We start from the raw sequence: 14,170 nt of genomic DNA on the forward strand, positions 1-14,170 counted from the left end.
CCCTCCCACAACCCCTCCAGTAACCCTCTATTCTCCATATTTAAGAGTCTAAGAGACTGTATTTCAACTCTTAGGGTTAAGGAGGACTCTTCTAAGAATGATACCAAAGTAGAAGTGATAGAGGAAAAGATTGTTATATTCAACTACGTGAAAATTGTGAAACTGGTGAAGACACCATAATGAAACTTAAAAAAAATAAATGACATAAATTGTTTACACCTAGTATAAAAGATAAAGGTTCATATCCATATATGAAAAGCTGAAAGCTTCTACAAAAGAATAATCCAGTAGGAAAATTGTTGAAGGATATGAATAGAAAATATATGAAAGAAGAAATAACCAGTGAACATGAAACGTGCCTAACTTGTCTAATAATCAAAGCAATACAAATTAAAGATGATATCATTTTCCATCTAGTAGATTGGTAGAAATGTATAAGATAGCAGTATGTATCAGTGAGGGCATAGTAAAAAGAACACCGTCATATGTTGTTAGAGGAAGTATAATTTGAAACACATATTTCAAAGAAAAATTTGGTACCATCTAATCAAAATTTAAAAAATTTATATCCTGTCACCCAGCCATCTGACTTCAAGGGAAATTCATCCTGCAAGATACTAGCATGAGTGCGTAAAGATGTGTACATTCATAGTCATTGCAGCATTGCTGGTAATTGCATACTCTGAATGACCTCCAATAGAGGGAATGGTTTAAATATATTTTGATGCACTCTTACAAAGGAAGATAGCATAATGCAACCATTGGAAAGAGTGAGATAACTGTATCCACTCTCTTGGGAAGTAGTATGCTTACTGTGTGACAGGAGTGACACCAGGAGTTGTGCTGGACTTTCTTTGAAATATTTTCAGAAAATTTATATTTTAATGATTTATATTTTACCTAAAAAGGATGACATTTCGATGCTTATGGCCAACTCCTCAATATAAAGGGCAGTTTTGGTGCCAATTTTGAAGAATAATACCTAAAAATAAGTGAGTTAAAAGTATGTCATCTGTGTTTTTTATTATTTTACATGGAAGGGAATATAATGAACATTGTATCTAAAACCACAGACTTTGGAGTCAGACTGATCTGGATTTGAATACGGACTCCACCAGATGCTGGTGGAACCATGATAGGTTCCCTCAAAGTTTATTTTTCATATCTGTAAAATGAGATGATTACAGCCTCTACCTCATAGTCTTGTGAGAAGTAAGATAATGTGTGCAAAAGCAGTTAGTACAGTGCTTAGTTTATAGTAAAATACTTAATATATGTTGGCTTTTATTGTAAGTGAAGATTGTACTTTTTGTTAAATGATACCGTTGAGCTTTGAGTGTGGTAAACAGCAAATTGAATTGGGATGTGTCTTATATTTAATTTTAAGGTAATTGATTTTATGGTGATGAAAAAGAATGAAATCTTGCCATTTGTAACAACTTGGTTGGCACTGGAGGGTATTATGCTAAGCAAAATAAGCCAGAGAAAGATAACACATGATTTTACTCATGTGTGGAATTTGAGAAACTTAACAAGACCTTAGGGGAAGGGAAGGAACAAGAAGAGAAGAGACAGGGAGGCAAACCCTAAGAGAACAAACTGAGGGTTGATGGGTGGGTGGGCAAAATGGGTGATGGACATTAAGGAGGGCACTTGTTGGGATGAGCACTGAGTGTTGTATGTAAGTTATGAATCACAGGATTCTACTTCTGAAGCCAAGACTACACTAATATGAGGATAATAATAATAATAACAAAGATAATTTGATTGACTATGCTATTTATTAATAAGCTTTTGTTATCTTATAATTACGTCCCATTTCTGAGTTGTGTGTTGAGGATCCCCAAGACCAACCCAAGGTTCAGTGATTCACTGGGAGGGCTGACACCTCTTAGGATATAGTCGTGTTTGTGGCTGTGATTTACAGTGAAGGGATACAAAGCAAAATCAGCAAAGAGAAAAGGCAAATGGGGCCAAATCGAGACGAAAACAGGTGCAAATTTCCAAAAGTCTTCTCCCAGTAGGTTCGTATAAGACACACTTAATTCTTCCTATAATGAACTGTCACATTTTGAAGTGTTGTCTACCAGGGAAGCTCACTAGATACTCAGTGATAAGGGCCTTTATTGGAGGTGGTCATATAGGCATCGTCTACTACCAAGTACCAGAATTCCAAGCTTTTGGAGTGAGAGCAGGCATTCTGCATAAATCACATTGTTTTCACAAACACTTTAGGTACAGTGAGCCACTCTTGTTAGGGAATGGTGGAAACCCTTCTGAAATCCAAGTTCACCAGCCAAGGGCCAGTCTTGGCACCAGCCAAGGGCCAACTTTGTCTCAAGCTATGTTAGCTCTTTCCTGCACATTCAGTGTCTCTTTTATGATCAAAGAAATTAATTTCTATCCCAGGATTATTGTGCAGATTAGAGAGAGTGAATGTGGAGTATCTAGCACTGTTCCTGACTCCCAGTGCGCGATAAATAATACCTGCTGTAGCTGTCATAGTAAGTTATAGGAGTCTCTAGCTCTTTATAGGTTTTCCAATTAGAAACATTAGAATCTCCTGTAAGGAAGAAATTGAAAAATCTATCCTTCACTTCTCAAAGCAAACAAAACAAATTTTATATTGAAACTATTTTTCAAACATTATTTAGGGAGCAAATGTTTTAGGGCTGTTTGACCTTTATCTTTCTGATTCTGTTAAAATATAGGCGATAAGAAATGAAACCAACAGGTACAGACCCAAGGATCTTATCTCTAGCTGCCGAAGTTGCAAACAGTCCTGAGCAGAACGTCCCTATTATACTGTTGAAGTTAAAAGGTAAGAAAATCTTTTTGTGATTGGCTAACACTATTTAAGGAACAAAACAATTCCATCATGGGTATAGTTTTAGCATTTGTTTCTGATTTGTTCAGAAAAATCTTAACATTGTGATAAGAAAGTGCTATGTTTCCTTTTTAAAGTAATTTTAGTTATTATTCAAACTATAAAAATACAAAAGTCTTGGATGTATTGAGCAGAAATAAGTATATTTTCTTTTCTTTTGCCTTAGAAATAATAAACAACACACCTTTAGGAAGCTCAGAGTTGAAGAAAATAAAACAAGATATATATTGTTATGACCTCATTCAGTATTGCCTTTTGGTCCTCAGTCAAGATTGTTCTCGAATCCAGGGTGGTTGGACTACAATTTCCCAGCTTACACAGATATTAAGGTAAAATGAAGCAATGAGTCCTCCTGTTCTTGAGGGATATAGTAGTAGATTCTTATTTTCAACATTTGCTTCTCTTTATTCATCTGCTTAACAAGAATTGGCAACCTTCTGTGGTAGGTTATGGTTGTACTTTTCCTCCTTTATACCATATATTACTCTTTGTAATTGTATTTGTGAATATTTCACTATCTAAAATTTTGCTACATAAGTCCTGTGAAGATGGTGATCATGTCTTTTGCTCACCACTGAGTCCCAAGTACTTAACAGACTCTTTATTCACTAAGGAATATATGAAGAAATGAAGATTTTTAAGGCACTGGCTCTATACTGGAAAAACTTACAGTAGACATGGGATGACAGTCATGTGACTTTATCATACAAGGCTAAATGAAATAGGTGCTAAGATGAAAGATGTAAGCAAAGTACTATAGGAGAACAGATACAAAAGCTAGTCATTTTATGTTGTATTGATTTAGCTATCTCAATTGTATATTTCATTAGGTAACCAAAATCCTGTCCATAAAATTTAGAAGATCAAAATCTTTTATTTTTAAAGGAGATAATAAAATAAACCAGTTGTTCTCAGTGCCTAAGCCACTTTCTAATTAAGTAACTAAACACCTGTATTACTAATTGGAATCTTACCTTTCAAAACTGCTCATTCCTAATTTGTTACTACATAAAGACTGGATTCAATGTGTATAGTTAGAAAAAACTATTAACAGATACACATATCTTGGTGGAATCCAAGTCTTAAGAAATCCCCACGTATGGGGTGCCTGGGTGGCTCAATCGGTTGAGCGTCCAGCTTCAGCTCAGGTCATGATCTCAGTTTGTGGGTTTGAGCCCCACATCGGGCTCTGTGCTGACAGCTTAGAGCCTGGAGCCTGCTTCGAATTCTGTGTCTCCCTCTCTGTCTGCTCCTCCCCCGCTCATGCTCTGTCTCTCTCCTTCAAAAATAAATAAAAACATTAAAAAAAAAAATCCCCATGTTTGTGCATATACAAAAAACATAATTTTTTAAATTAATGTCCACAATCAAAGTAGGTACTCTTAAATAATTTTTAGGAACGAAAGTAAAAAGAGAAACTGATAAATGTGACTGTTTGTCCATAAATTTTAGGATTGATGTGCAAAAACAAAAGTACATTGAGTGTTAACCAGCTAAATTTTAGCATACTCATATGTAGTCACTATTGCTTATCAGTGTCATCTTCACATGTTGAAAAGCCTCTAACAGCAGTGTTTACTCATTAGAGATCAGTCTTGGGTTGGGTACTCTTGTTAGTATTAGTCTACACCAATACTTTTTATTATCAAGAGCTTTGAATATACCCATTTCATAACTAGGGAGTGACTTTTATGTGAAGTTTCAAGAGGACTCATTTCTCTAAATGACTTTATCTACTTTAACATAAATTGTAAAGTGTCCCTAATAAAGCAAGGTTTTTGTGGTTTACTCTTCTGATACAAGGAATGTGTAGTCAGATATTTTGCAGTTTAAGAAAATAGATCTATTGGAGAGTAGAATTGGTATTAGAGTATTTGATTTCTTCATCTGTCCCTTGTAGACTAATCCTACCCTGGGTATTTTTCAGCTATCAGATGTCTCAAAGGTATCAACACAAATGTTTTTCATGAATTAGACTCCCAAGGTATTGTATTGCTTTTAGAGTGTTTATAGCTCATTCACTGAAAACTTGCCTTGTTTCTCTTTATTGTGAATCAGGTGTATTTTGTTTCCTGAAAAGCTGACAAGTAGGTTTTTAGGACATATGAGTCCTAGCTCTCAGTACAGACAAAGTTCACACCACTGGACTTACTTCTCCAGAAAGTTGTAATGCTAATTTTCCAGCAAAAGTTCTTTATTGGCTTGACAACAAAAGAGATAACTAAAAATTCTCATTAAGGCACAGTGTTGTGTATAGAAGCTCTAGCATTCAACTGAAATTTATAATTAACACAAACAGTCACAGACTTGTGCTCTTATTTTAGTCATTGCTGTGTGGGCTTGGAGCCAGGAGAAGATGCAGAGGAATTTTACAATGAATTGCTTCCATCAGCTGCAGAAAATTTTCTGGTTGTGGGGAGGCGATTGCAAACATGTTTCATCAATGCAGCTAAGGTATATGTGTTTATTCAGGATTTTAATGGCCAAAATTCTTGAGAAGATGTTCCACATTATTTTTCACATGTGCAGTATTTGGCTGAAAGTACAATTAGAATAGTGGATCCAAACATTTTTGAAATTATAACCAAAAAAGCCTCTATGTGTGAAATTTTAAAGTGCTGGCTGAAGTATACCATATGACTTTTTGAAGAATCTGCTTTGCTTCTCAACTTTGAGCAGCACGCATAGACATTTATTTCCATAGCATCTTTCTAAAATACACCTACTTAACAGTAGAGGAAAGTATTGTTCTGTGGCCCAGCACTTTTCTAATAGCTTCTGTGGCACAGAACAATAAAGGTGAACTTTCTGTTTGAACTTTCAGATCTTCTGTAGTCAAAATATTTCAACTCAAACATAGGGCTTACTAAGTCCAGCAAGTATTTCTTGGGTGGATTATGCTAAATGCTGTATGTACTATTTTTTTTTAACCCACAGATTACTTAGAAATATGTTGCTTAATATCCAAATATTTGAGAATTTTCTGTTTTTAAAGTTTTTATTCAAATTCCAGTTAGTTAACATGCAGTGTAATATTAGTTTCAAGTGTACAGTTTAGTGAGTCAACTTTCCATATAACACCTGGTGCTCATCACAAGTGCACTCCTTAATCCCCATCACCTATTTAACCCATCCTCCCACCCACCTCCCCTCTGGTAACCATCAGTTTGTTCTCTATAGTTGAGTCTTTCTTGGTTTGCCCCTCTCTTTCCCTCCATGATTGTTTTATTTTTAAATTCCACATATGAGTGAATTTTCTTGATATTTTATTGTTACTAATTTCTACTTTAATTCTATTGTGGTCAGATAACATACTCTGTATCATTTCAATCCTTTGAAATTTTTTCGGACTTGTTTTATGGCCCTTTTATCTTGGTGAATGTTTCATTACAAGCAGTCCTTGCTTTGCACAGTGCTATCTTGATTGAAACTCATGCATATCAGAAACATGTAAAGATTTTGATATGGCACAAGTTTCATTTAACATGGTACCATGCAAAAAGTAAGGACTGCCTGTATATTGAATGTGAACTCTGTTTGTTGTGTGGAATGTTCTGTGAATATCAGATCAATTTAGTTATAATACTTAAAGAAGTTGTAAGTGTACACAGCTGAAACTTCTTTATCTTGTAATATTTCTTGGCTATACGTACATTTGGCCTACTGCTATATTAAATTTTGAACAGATTAACAACTTTTGGGAGTTATGAAGAAAAATAACTAGGTCATCATGGGATATTAAATTTCATTTGAGGTGCTTTAAGTATAAAGAATAGACATAGTCTTATACTTAACACCTAGGCTAATAAAGTCGGCAAGATATTTAGATATTTCTTTAGGAAACATAAGACAGCTCTATTTTTAATTTAAAAAACAACAAATTAAAAAATTATGAATGAAATTGAATGAGACATACAATATGGATGAGATAGTAGTTTGAGTATAAGAAGTATTGTTGACAGGGGCACCTTGGTGGTTCAGTTGGTTAAGCACCCAACTTTGGCTCAGGTCATAATCTCACAGTTTGTGAGTTCGAGCCCCATGTTGGGCTCTGTGCTCTCAGCTCAGAACCTGGATCCGGCTTTGGATTCTGTGTCTCCCTCTCTCTCTGCCCCTCTCCTGCCTATACTGTGTGTGTGTGTCTCTCAAAAATAAGTAAACATTAAAAAAATTTTGTTTTAAAGTATTGTTGACAGAGAATTTAACTTAGTAGTAGAGTATATAGGCTTTCTATGTAATAGGTCACAAATTCTTCCAGCATCCCCATTGGCATTTTGAGGTTGGTAGCAATAAATAAATTTTATATATTTCTAGACTTAATTCAAGTCAGTTAAAGCAGCACAAACTATGGGAATTTGTGTTAGACTTGATTTCTTTTCCTGGCTGTGCTACAAATTAACTATGGGTTCTTGGGCAGATGACTTGATTTCACTGTTACCTGTTTTCTCCTTTGTAAAATGATTTCTTTTTTCTTTTAAATTTAAAAAAATTTTTTTTAACGTTTTATTTATTTTTGAGATAGGGAGACACAGAGCATGAACAGGGGAGGGTCAGAGAGAGGAAGACACAGAATCTGAAACAGGCTCCAGGCTCTGAGCTGTCAGCACAGAGCCAGACGCGGGGCTTGAACTCATGGACCGCGAGATCATGACCTGAGCCGAAGTCGGCTGCTTAACCGACTGAGCCACCCAGGCGCCCCTTCTTTTAAATTTTTTTAAGGTTTGTTTATTTTTGAAGGAGAGACAGAGTGTGAGTGGGGGAGGAGCAGAAAGAGAGGGAGACACAGAACCTGAAATAGGCTCCAGGCTCTGAGCTGTCAGCACAGAGCCCGATGGGGAGGCTCAAACTCACAAACTGTGAGATCATGACCTGAGCTAAAGTCAGACTCTTAACCGACTGAGCCACCTAGGCGTCCCTGTAAAATAATTTCTATCTCATGAATAGCTCAGACCATTAAGACAGCTTTATGTTTTCTTGAGAGTATTTTTATTTAATATTAGGGGCAATAGTAATTACGGTCTTTTCATTTATATAGTCCTTTAAAACTTTTCATAATACTTTCCTATTCTTTATTATGGTATTTGTATAGAAACGAAAACTCCTTCAGTAATACATTAAAGGGGGTAAACTACAGCAAAAGAGGGCCACTTTACCACAGAACAAAATGAAAATAGATAAAAAGGAGATTACAGGGGTGTCTGGGTGGCTTAGTCGGTTAAGCATCCAACTCTTAATTTTGGCTCAGGTCATGTTCCCAGGATGGTGGGATCGAGCCCCATGTCAGACTCTGTGCTGAGTGTGGAGCCTGCTTAAGATTCTCTCTCTCTCTCTCTCTCAAATAATAAAAAAAAAGATTACAAGAAAACTGAATTTATAAGTTTTATCTACCTAAGTGTTTCCCAATCAAAAAAATATTGGGGGCACCTGGGTGGCTCAGTCAGTTAAGCATCCAACTTTGGTTCATGTCACGGTTCACTGGTGAGTTTGAGATGTGCCTTGGGCTCTGCACTAACAATGTGAAGCCTGCTTGGATCCTCTGTCTCCCTCTCTCTGCCCCTCCCCTGCTCATGTGCTCACATGTGTGCTCTTTCTAAAAAATAAATAAACATTAAAAAAAAAAAAAAGCCAAACTCATTGTCTAAAGAACCAAACACATTAAAAAAAATTTTTTTTCAATTAGCTGACATATAGGTAGTAGATCACATGGTGGGACGTACACAGAATGATCTGGCCTAAACTGCAGACTGGTTAAAATATACACACGTACACATACATTTACATATTGCCATAAGAAAAATACCTACCCCAAAATTTTGAAGTGACTTAGGGTGAATTTTGTTAACCGGTCTCAGAAGCCATGAATTTATGGGTGGCATTATCTAATGGGTTTTTTAAGGAAAAAAGGAAGTCTAAGGGCTCTGCACTATTCTTTGAGATTGACAACAATGAAGATTACCACGCTCTTTCTGCTGTGTCTTTTGGTGAAACTGGCAAAGGCACTTTACTGGACTAAAGTATTTCTTGACCTAATGCGACATTTCTTTCTTTTTTAGATTTTGGGTTTTTTGATTGTTGTATTTAAGTTAGCACATGTCTATTTAAGCACCTACCCAACCCTGTGCTAAAGTAATAGGAAGAACATGCTTTTATTATTATAATAATCATTGCAATCATAATGCCTTTGCTGTTGTGATCATTACTTTTGTGCTAGAGTACAAATGTTTAAGACCTGGGTAAAATTAGTGGCCTTTATACAACTTTCCACTGAAGTTACATGGCCAGTAAATGACAGAATTGTGAACAAAATCTGTTTCTTATTTGCTATTATGACATATATTCTAATCTACTAATCACCCTATTTTCCAGAAAGGAAGAATCAGAAAAAATTGTCGTTTATTTGTAGAATAAATACTGATTGAACACTTACTATGTTTGGAACTGTTTTAGACACTGAGTGTCTAATGGAGAGCCAAGTAACTTGGTCTCTGCTCTCATGGAGTTATAGATTAGAAGCTGCAACTGAAATGTGCTAATAATAATGCTTTACATGCTGACATCTACATTTGCATATAACAGTGATTTTCAAACCTAACTGCATAATCAAATCAGCCACCTAACTTTGTAAAAACACAGATGTTCAGACTTTGACTTTGGAGATTCAAATTGTTTGGGTTAAAGCCTGTACATGGATATACTATATTTAATTTTAAAAAAAGCTCCACAGTGATTCTGATGCATAGCCAGTGTTGAGAAATCCTAATATATCAACTTGTAGTTCTTATACAGTTTATATATTGTCTCATTTGACCTCTGGGTAACAACCATTTCTCTAGTAAGTAGAGTAGGTAGGTATCACCAGCCTGTAACACAAGTTTTATAAATTAAGAAACTAAAGGCTACAAGATAATAAATAACTAAGTAAGATCCAGCAACCAGGTTCTCTTGATTCCCCCCGAGAGAAGTTTCTCTTCTTTTTTTTTTTTTAAATAAAGCAATTACAGAAAAGTAAATTGGGTTTGTGTGTGTGTTATGTGTATTAAGGGTGAAGAAAAAGATGAATTACTACGCTTTTTCCAAATTGTGACTGATTCTCTCTTCTGGCTTTTGGGAGGCCATGTTCAACTCATCCAAAATGGTAAGAGAAAAGATTTTTAAGGTAACTGATAATCATTGTAAAGTACCTGCTAACAGCTTTTTTTTTTCTAAAAATAAATATCTCATTAACTATACAGATAACCACAGTTAAATGAAACTACGTTGAAATAACCACACACAACAAAAAAATAGAAGCCCATCTGTACATTCCAGTTTTAAATAGTCAACATTGACGATGTGAATATTAAGGAGAAAATTGCTTAAATATTATTTAAATATAATTTTTTCTTAGCTCTTATATTTAGCAAATCAAAGATAAGGATTAATGATAATTTTTAAATTTTTTTTAAAGTTTTATTTTTTAATTTACATCCAAGTTAGTTAGCATATAGTGCAACAATGATTTCAGGAATAGATTCCTTAATGCCCCTTACCCATTTAGCCCATCCCCCCCCACAACCCCTCCAATAACCCTCTGTTTGTTCTCCATATTTAAGAGTCTCTTACATTTTGTCTGCTTCTCTGTTTCTATATTATTTTTGCTTCTCTTCCCTTATGTTCCTCTGTTTTGTATCTTCAAGTCCTCAAATTAGTGAAGTCGTATGCTATTTATCTTTCTCTGACTAATTTTGCTTAGCATAATACCCTCTAGTTCCATCCACAAAACTGCAAATGACAAGATTTCATTCTTTTTGATTGCCGAGTAATACTCAGCAAGTATACTTGTATATATATATACCACATCTTCTTTATCCATTCATCCATCGATGGACATCTGGGCCCTTTCCCTACTTTGGCTATTGTTGATAGAACTGCTGTAAACATTGGGGTGCACGTGCCCCTTCAAAACAGCACACCTGTATCCCTTGGATAAATACCTACTAGTGCAATTGCTGGGTCATAGGGTAGTTCTATTTTTAATTTTTTGAGGAACCTCCATACTGTTTTCCAGAGTGGCTGCACCAATTTGCATTCCCACCAGCAGTGCAAAAGAGATCCTCTTTTTCTGCATCCTCGCCAACATCCGTTGTTGCCTGAGTTGTTAATGTTAGCCATTCTGACAGGTGTGAGGTGGTATCTCATTGTGGTTTTGATTTGTATTTCCCTCATGATGAGTGATGTTGAGCATTTTTTCATGTGTCGGTTGGCCATCTGGAAGTCTTCTTTGGATGATAATTTTAACAACTTAGGGAAAAAGTTTTTTCTAAGCTCCAAAGATTGCATCTATATTTTAGATTTAGTGTGAGAGAAATCCCTATGTACAGAGCATAAATGATTTAATTCATAGCCTAACTATTCATGTAGGAGTAAGCTTTTATATATTGACATTTTACTGAACTTGATAGTTATTTTATAGGATATTTCTACACTTGAGAAATATAAACATGTGTTTTATGTTTTCTTAAGACTGGGGAAGTAATCTTTAATGATAATTGTGGTAACATTCTATCCTTTTGAAAGATTTAATCTAAGATAAATGTAACTATAAGAAAAATATAAGAACACTTTTTTTAGAAGGTGAAAATAGAATTGAATTTTTATTTTTAATTTAATTTTTTCAGAATATTATGCATGCACATAAAGAATCAAATAGTTCTATAAGGATTGTTAAAAACAAACCCTGGCCCTTGTGCCTTACTTCATTTCCCATTTTCCAAAGGCAGCAACTAATTATTGCAACAATTATTGCAACTAATACTTTGGGTGGTTATATCCTTTTGAAACTAAGTAGACCCAGAAACCAGGTCCCCTTAAACCCTGATGAATAGTCTCTCTCCCACTCTCTCTCTTTTTTTTTTAAATACTTAGTTACTTCCTTTTCTTTTAAAGCATTATCTATTAATTTCCCATTATGAAACAAATATAAAGTTCTCAATTTAAACAACTGTTTTACCAAAAATATAAAGTACTTAGTTTTACTATACTATAATGGGTGGTAAAAGGCCTAGTAAAATGAGAGATAGCAAGAGAGAGAATACTTGAATAACTTTTAAAATATGCTGTTTTTTTCTTCCAGAAATAGTAATGACAACAAATGTGACTGTTCCTCAGGTTATTCTGTAGATTTAAAATATCAATAAAGTTTGTATTAAAACTAAATTACATGGTTGTGAGATTCATATACAAAAAAATAAATGGGTACAAAATTGGGGTCTCCTATAACCTTTCTCTCTAAAAAGAATCAGCTCTTATAGAAATGGCAGGCTAAAGGTCTGAGACAGAAAATATGCAAGGTAAGCCTGAAGTATTTTGTATACCAGATAGAAAGGAAGCAAGCAAAATTTATTGGGATTATAAAAAATAAAACAAGTTAATAAACACACACACACACACACACACACACACACACACACACACAATTTATTGGGATTCTGTGAAAAGGATTCAGGAGCCAAAATAAGGAGGCTTCTATTAGCCAAAAATGGGAAATTAGAACAGTAATAAGGATAATAACTACTGAGGATAAAAATATATCAACTATTTAAAAAATTACCATTAAAGTCTACTAGGGAACCAATTCATTTTGGAAACTGGTAAATGAAGAATCCAGAGTTTCTCTTGCTTTTTCTTATGTCTTCATGAGGACAAATTTCTCTTTATAAAACTATTCCAATAGGTGAAAAAGGTAAGATAGATACTGCCATTGTACAACTGTTAGTAAGTGAACAGATTTAGGAATTAATCATCCATCACTGTCAAAATTTGAGAAGTACCTCCTAATGGCTCAGCATAACCTCACATATGAAATGTAGATGTCAAAAATTCAAACCTGAATCATTTTGATCCTCTAGCTCCAATGACCCATTTATAGAAGGTCAGAGAAACACTAAATTACACCCCAGGAATGCAGTTAACAAATCTAGACTATGGGAACCTCCTAAGACAATTGATATAGTTTTGTCAACAAATAAATTGTAAGAAAAAAAAGAATCCATAGTTTAAAAGAAATTTGAAAGATAACCCGTTACTATGTATAACATTTGTAATTGTGGAATTTATTTACATCTTGATTCAAACAAACTTTAAAAATGCACAAAATAATTGGAAATTGGAGCACTGACTGGATATCTGATAAAATTAAATCATTATTCAGGACTTCTGGGTGGCTCCATCGGTTGGGCGTCCGACTTTGGCTCAGGTCTTGATCATGATTTCATGGTCAGGTCATGATCTCATGAGCCCCGCTCAGAGCCTGGAGCCTGTTTCAGATTCTGTGTCTCCCTCTCTGCCCCTCCCCTGCTCATGCTCTGTCTCTGTCTCAAAAATGAATAAACATTAAAAAGAAAAAAAAAACATTATTCAGTTTAGATATGGTTATGTTTTATTTTTTAATCATATCTTTTGGGAGTATATCTTGAAGTATTTGTGGATAAAATAATTGATGTATTGGATTAGCTTCAAAATAAAATGGGAGGCTGGAAGTGGATAGGCTTGGTGAAAGATGATTGGTCATAAGTTGATCATTGTTAAAGTTGAATGCATGTAGAATCATGATTTATTCTCTCTACTCTTGTGAAGGTTTGAAGCATTCATTATAAGAAGGTTAATTAAATGGGCACAAGTATTTTTGTTTGGGGGACCAAATAGTTATCTCACACTCAATAAAAACAACTACACTTGAAAAACAGAACAGAGGCTCCAAAAATAAATTCTTTAATAATATAAAACAGTGTAAAAATAAGATGGAATGACTAAAATTATTTTAGCATAACTTTTTCCGGTATAGAAAAAAGATAAGCTCACACACACACACACACACACACACACACACACACACACACACACTGCATATCACGAGTTCAGTGAATTCAGAATTACAAAGAGTTACTAAGGGCAAGGCATAGTCAGTTAAGCATCTGACTTTGGCTCAGGTCATGATCTCACAGTTCTAGCCCTACTTTGAGTGAGCTGGAGCCCTGCTTTGGGTGAGCACAAGCCCCACTTCAGCTGAGTCCTGCTTCTCTCTCTCTGTCTCCCCCTCACTCACACCCTCTCTCTCTCTCTCTCTCTCTGAAATTAATTAATTAAAAAGAGTTACTAATAAAACATCTTTAAGTAGACAAAAAGGAAATAATATACTTATTCCAGTTATAAAAAAGAAGTCTTTTACTGTTGAAGTAATAGAAAATAAGAAGCTATAGAAATATTTAATAGTGGAATTTTTTTTGAAGTTGCTAAATGTTAAAA

At 34.8% G+C, this 14,170-nt stretch overlaps 1 protein-coding gene across 10 annotated transcripts in view; it reads left to right on the top strand.

Annotated features, from left to right (window-relative positions):
* The window catches only part of IQCB1 (IQ motif containing B1), a 65,558-nt gene that overhangs the window by 2,361 nt on the left and 49,027 nt on the right, over positions 1-14,170 (top strand). For all 10 annotated transcript variants that reach the window (XM_047874436.1, XM_047874434.1, XM_047874430.1 and 7 more), the window contains 4 exons: positions 2,712-2,821; positions 3,054-3,216; positions 5,212-5,341; positions 9,929-10,022. In XM_047874436.1, the coding sequence (XP_047730392.1) occupies positions 2,722-2,821; positions 3,054-3,216; positions 5,212-5,341; positions 9,929-10,022 (487 nt within the window). In that variant the 5' untranslated portion in view covers positions 2,712-2,721. The remainder of the gene's footprint in view (positions 1-2,711; positions 2,822-3,053; positions 3,217-5,211; positions 5,342-9,928; positions 10,023-14,170) is intronic.

Source organism: Prionailurus viverrinus, chromosome C2 (genome assembly GCF_022837055.1).
Source record: "Prionailurus viverrinus isolate Anna chromosome C2, UM_Priviv_1.0, whole genome shotgun sequence".
Lineage (NCBI taxonomy): Eukaryota > Metazoa > Chordata > Mammalia > Carnivora > Felidae > Prionailurus > Prionailurus viverrinus.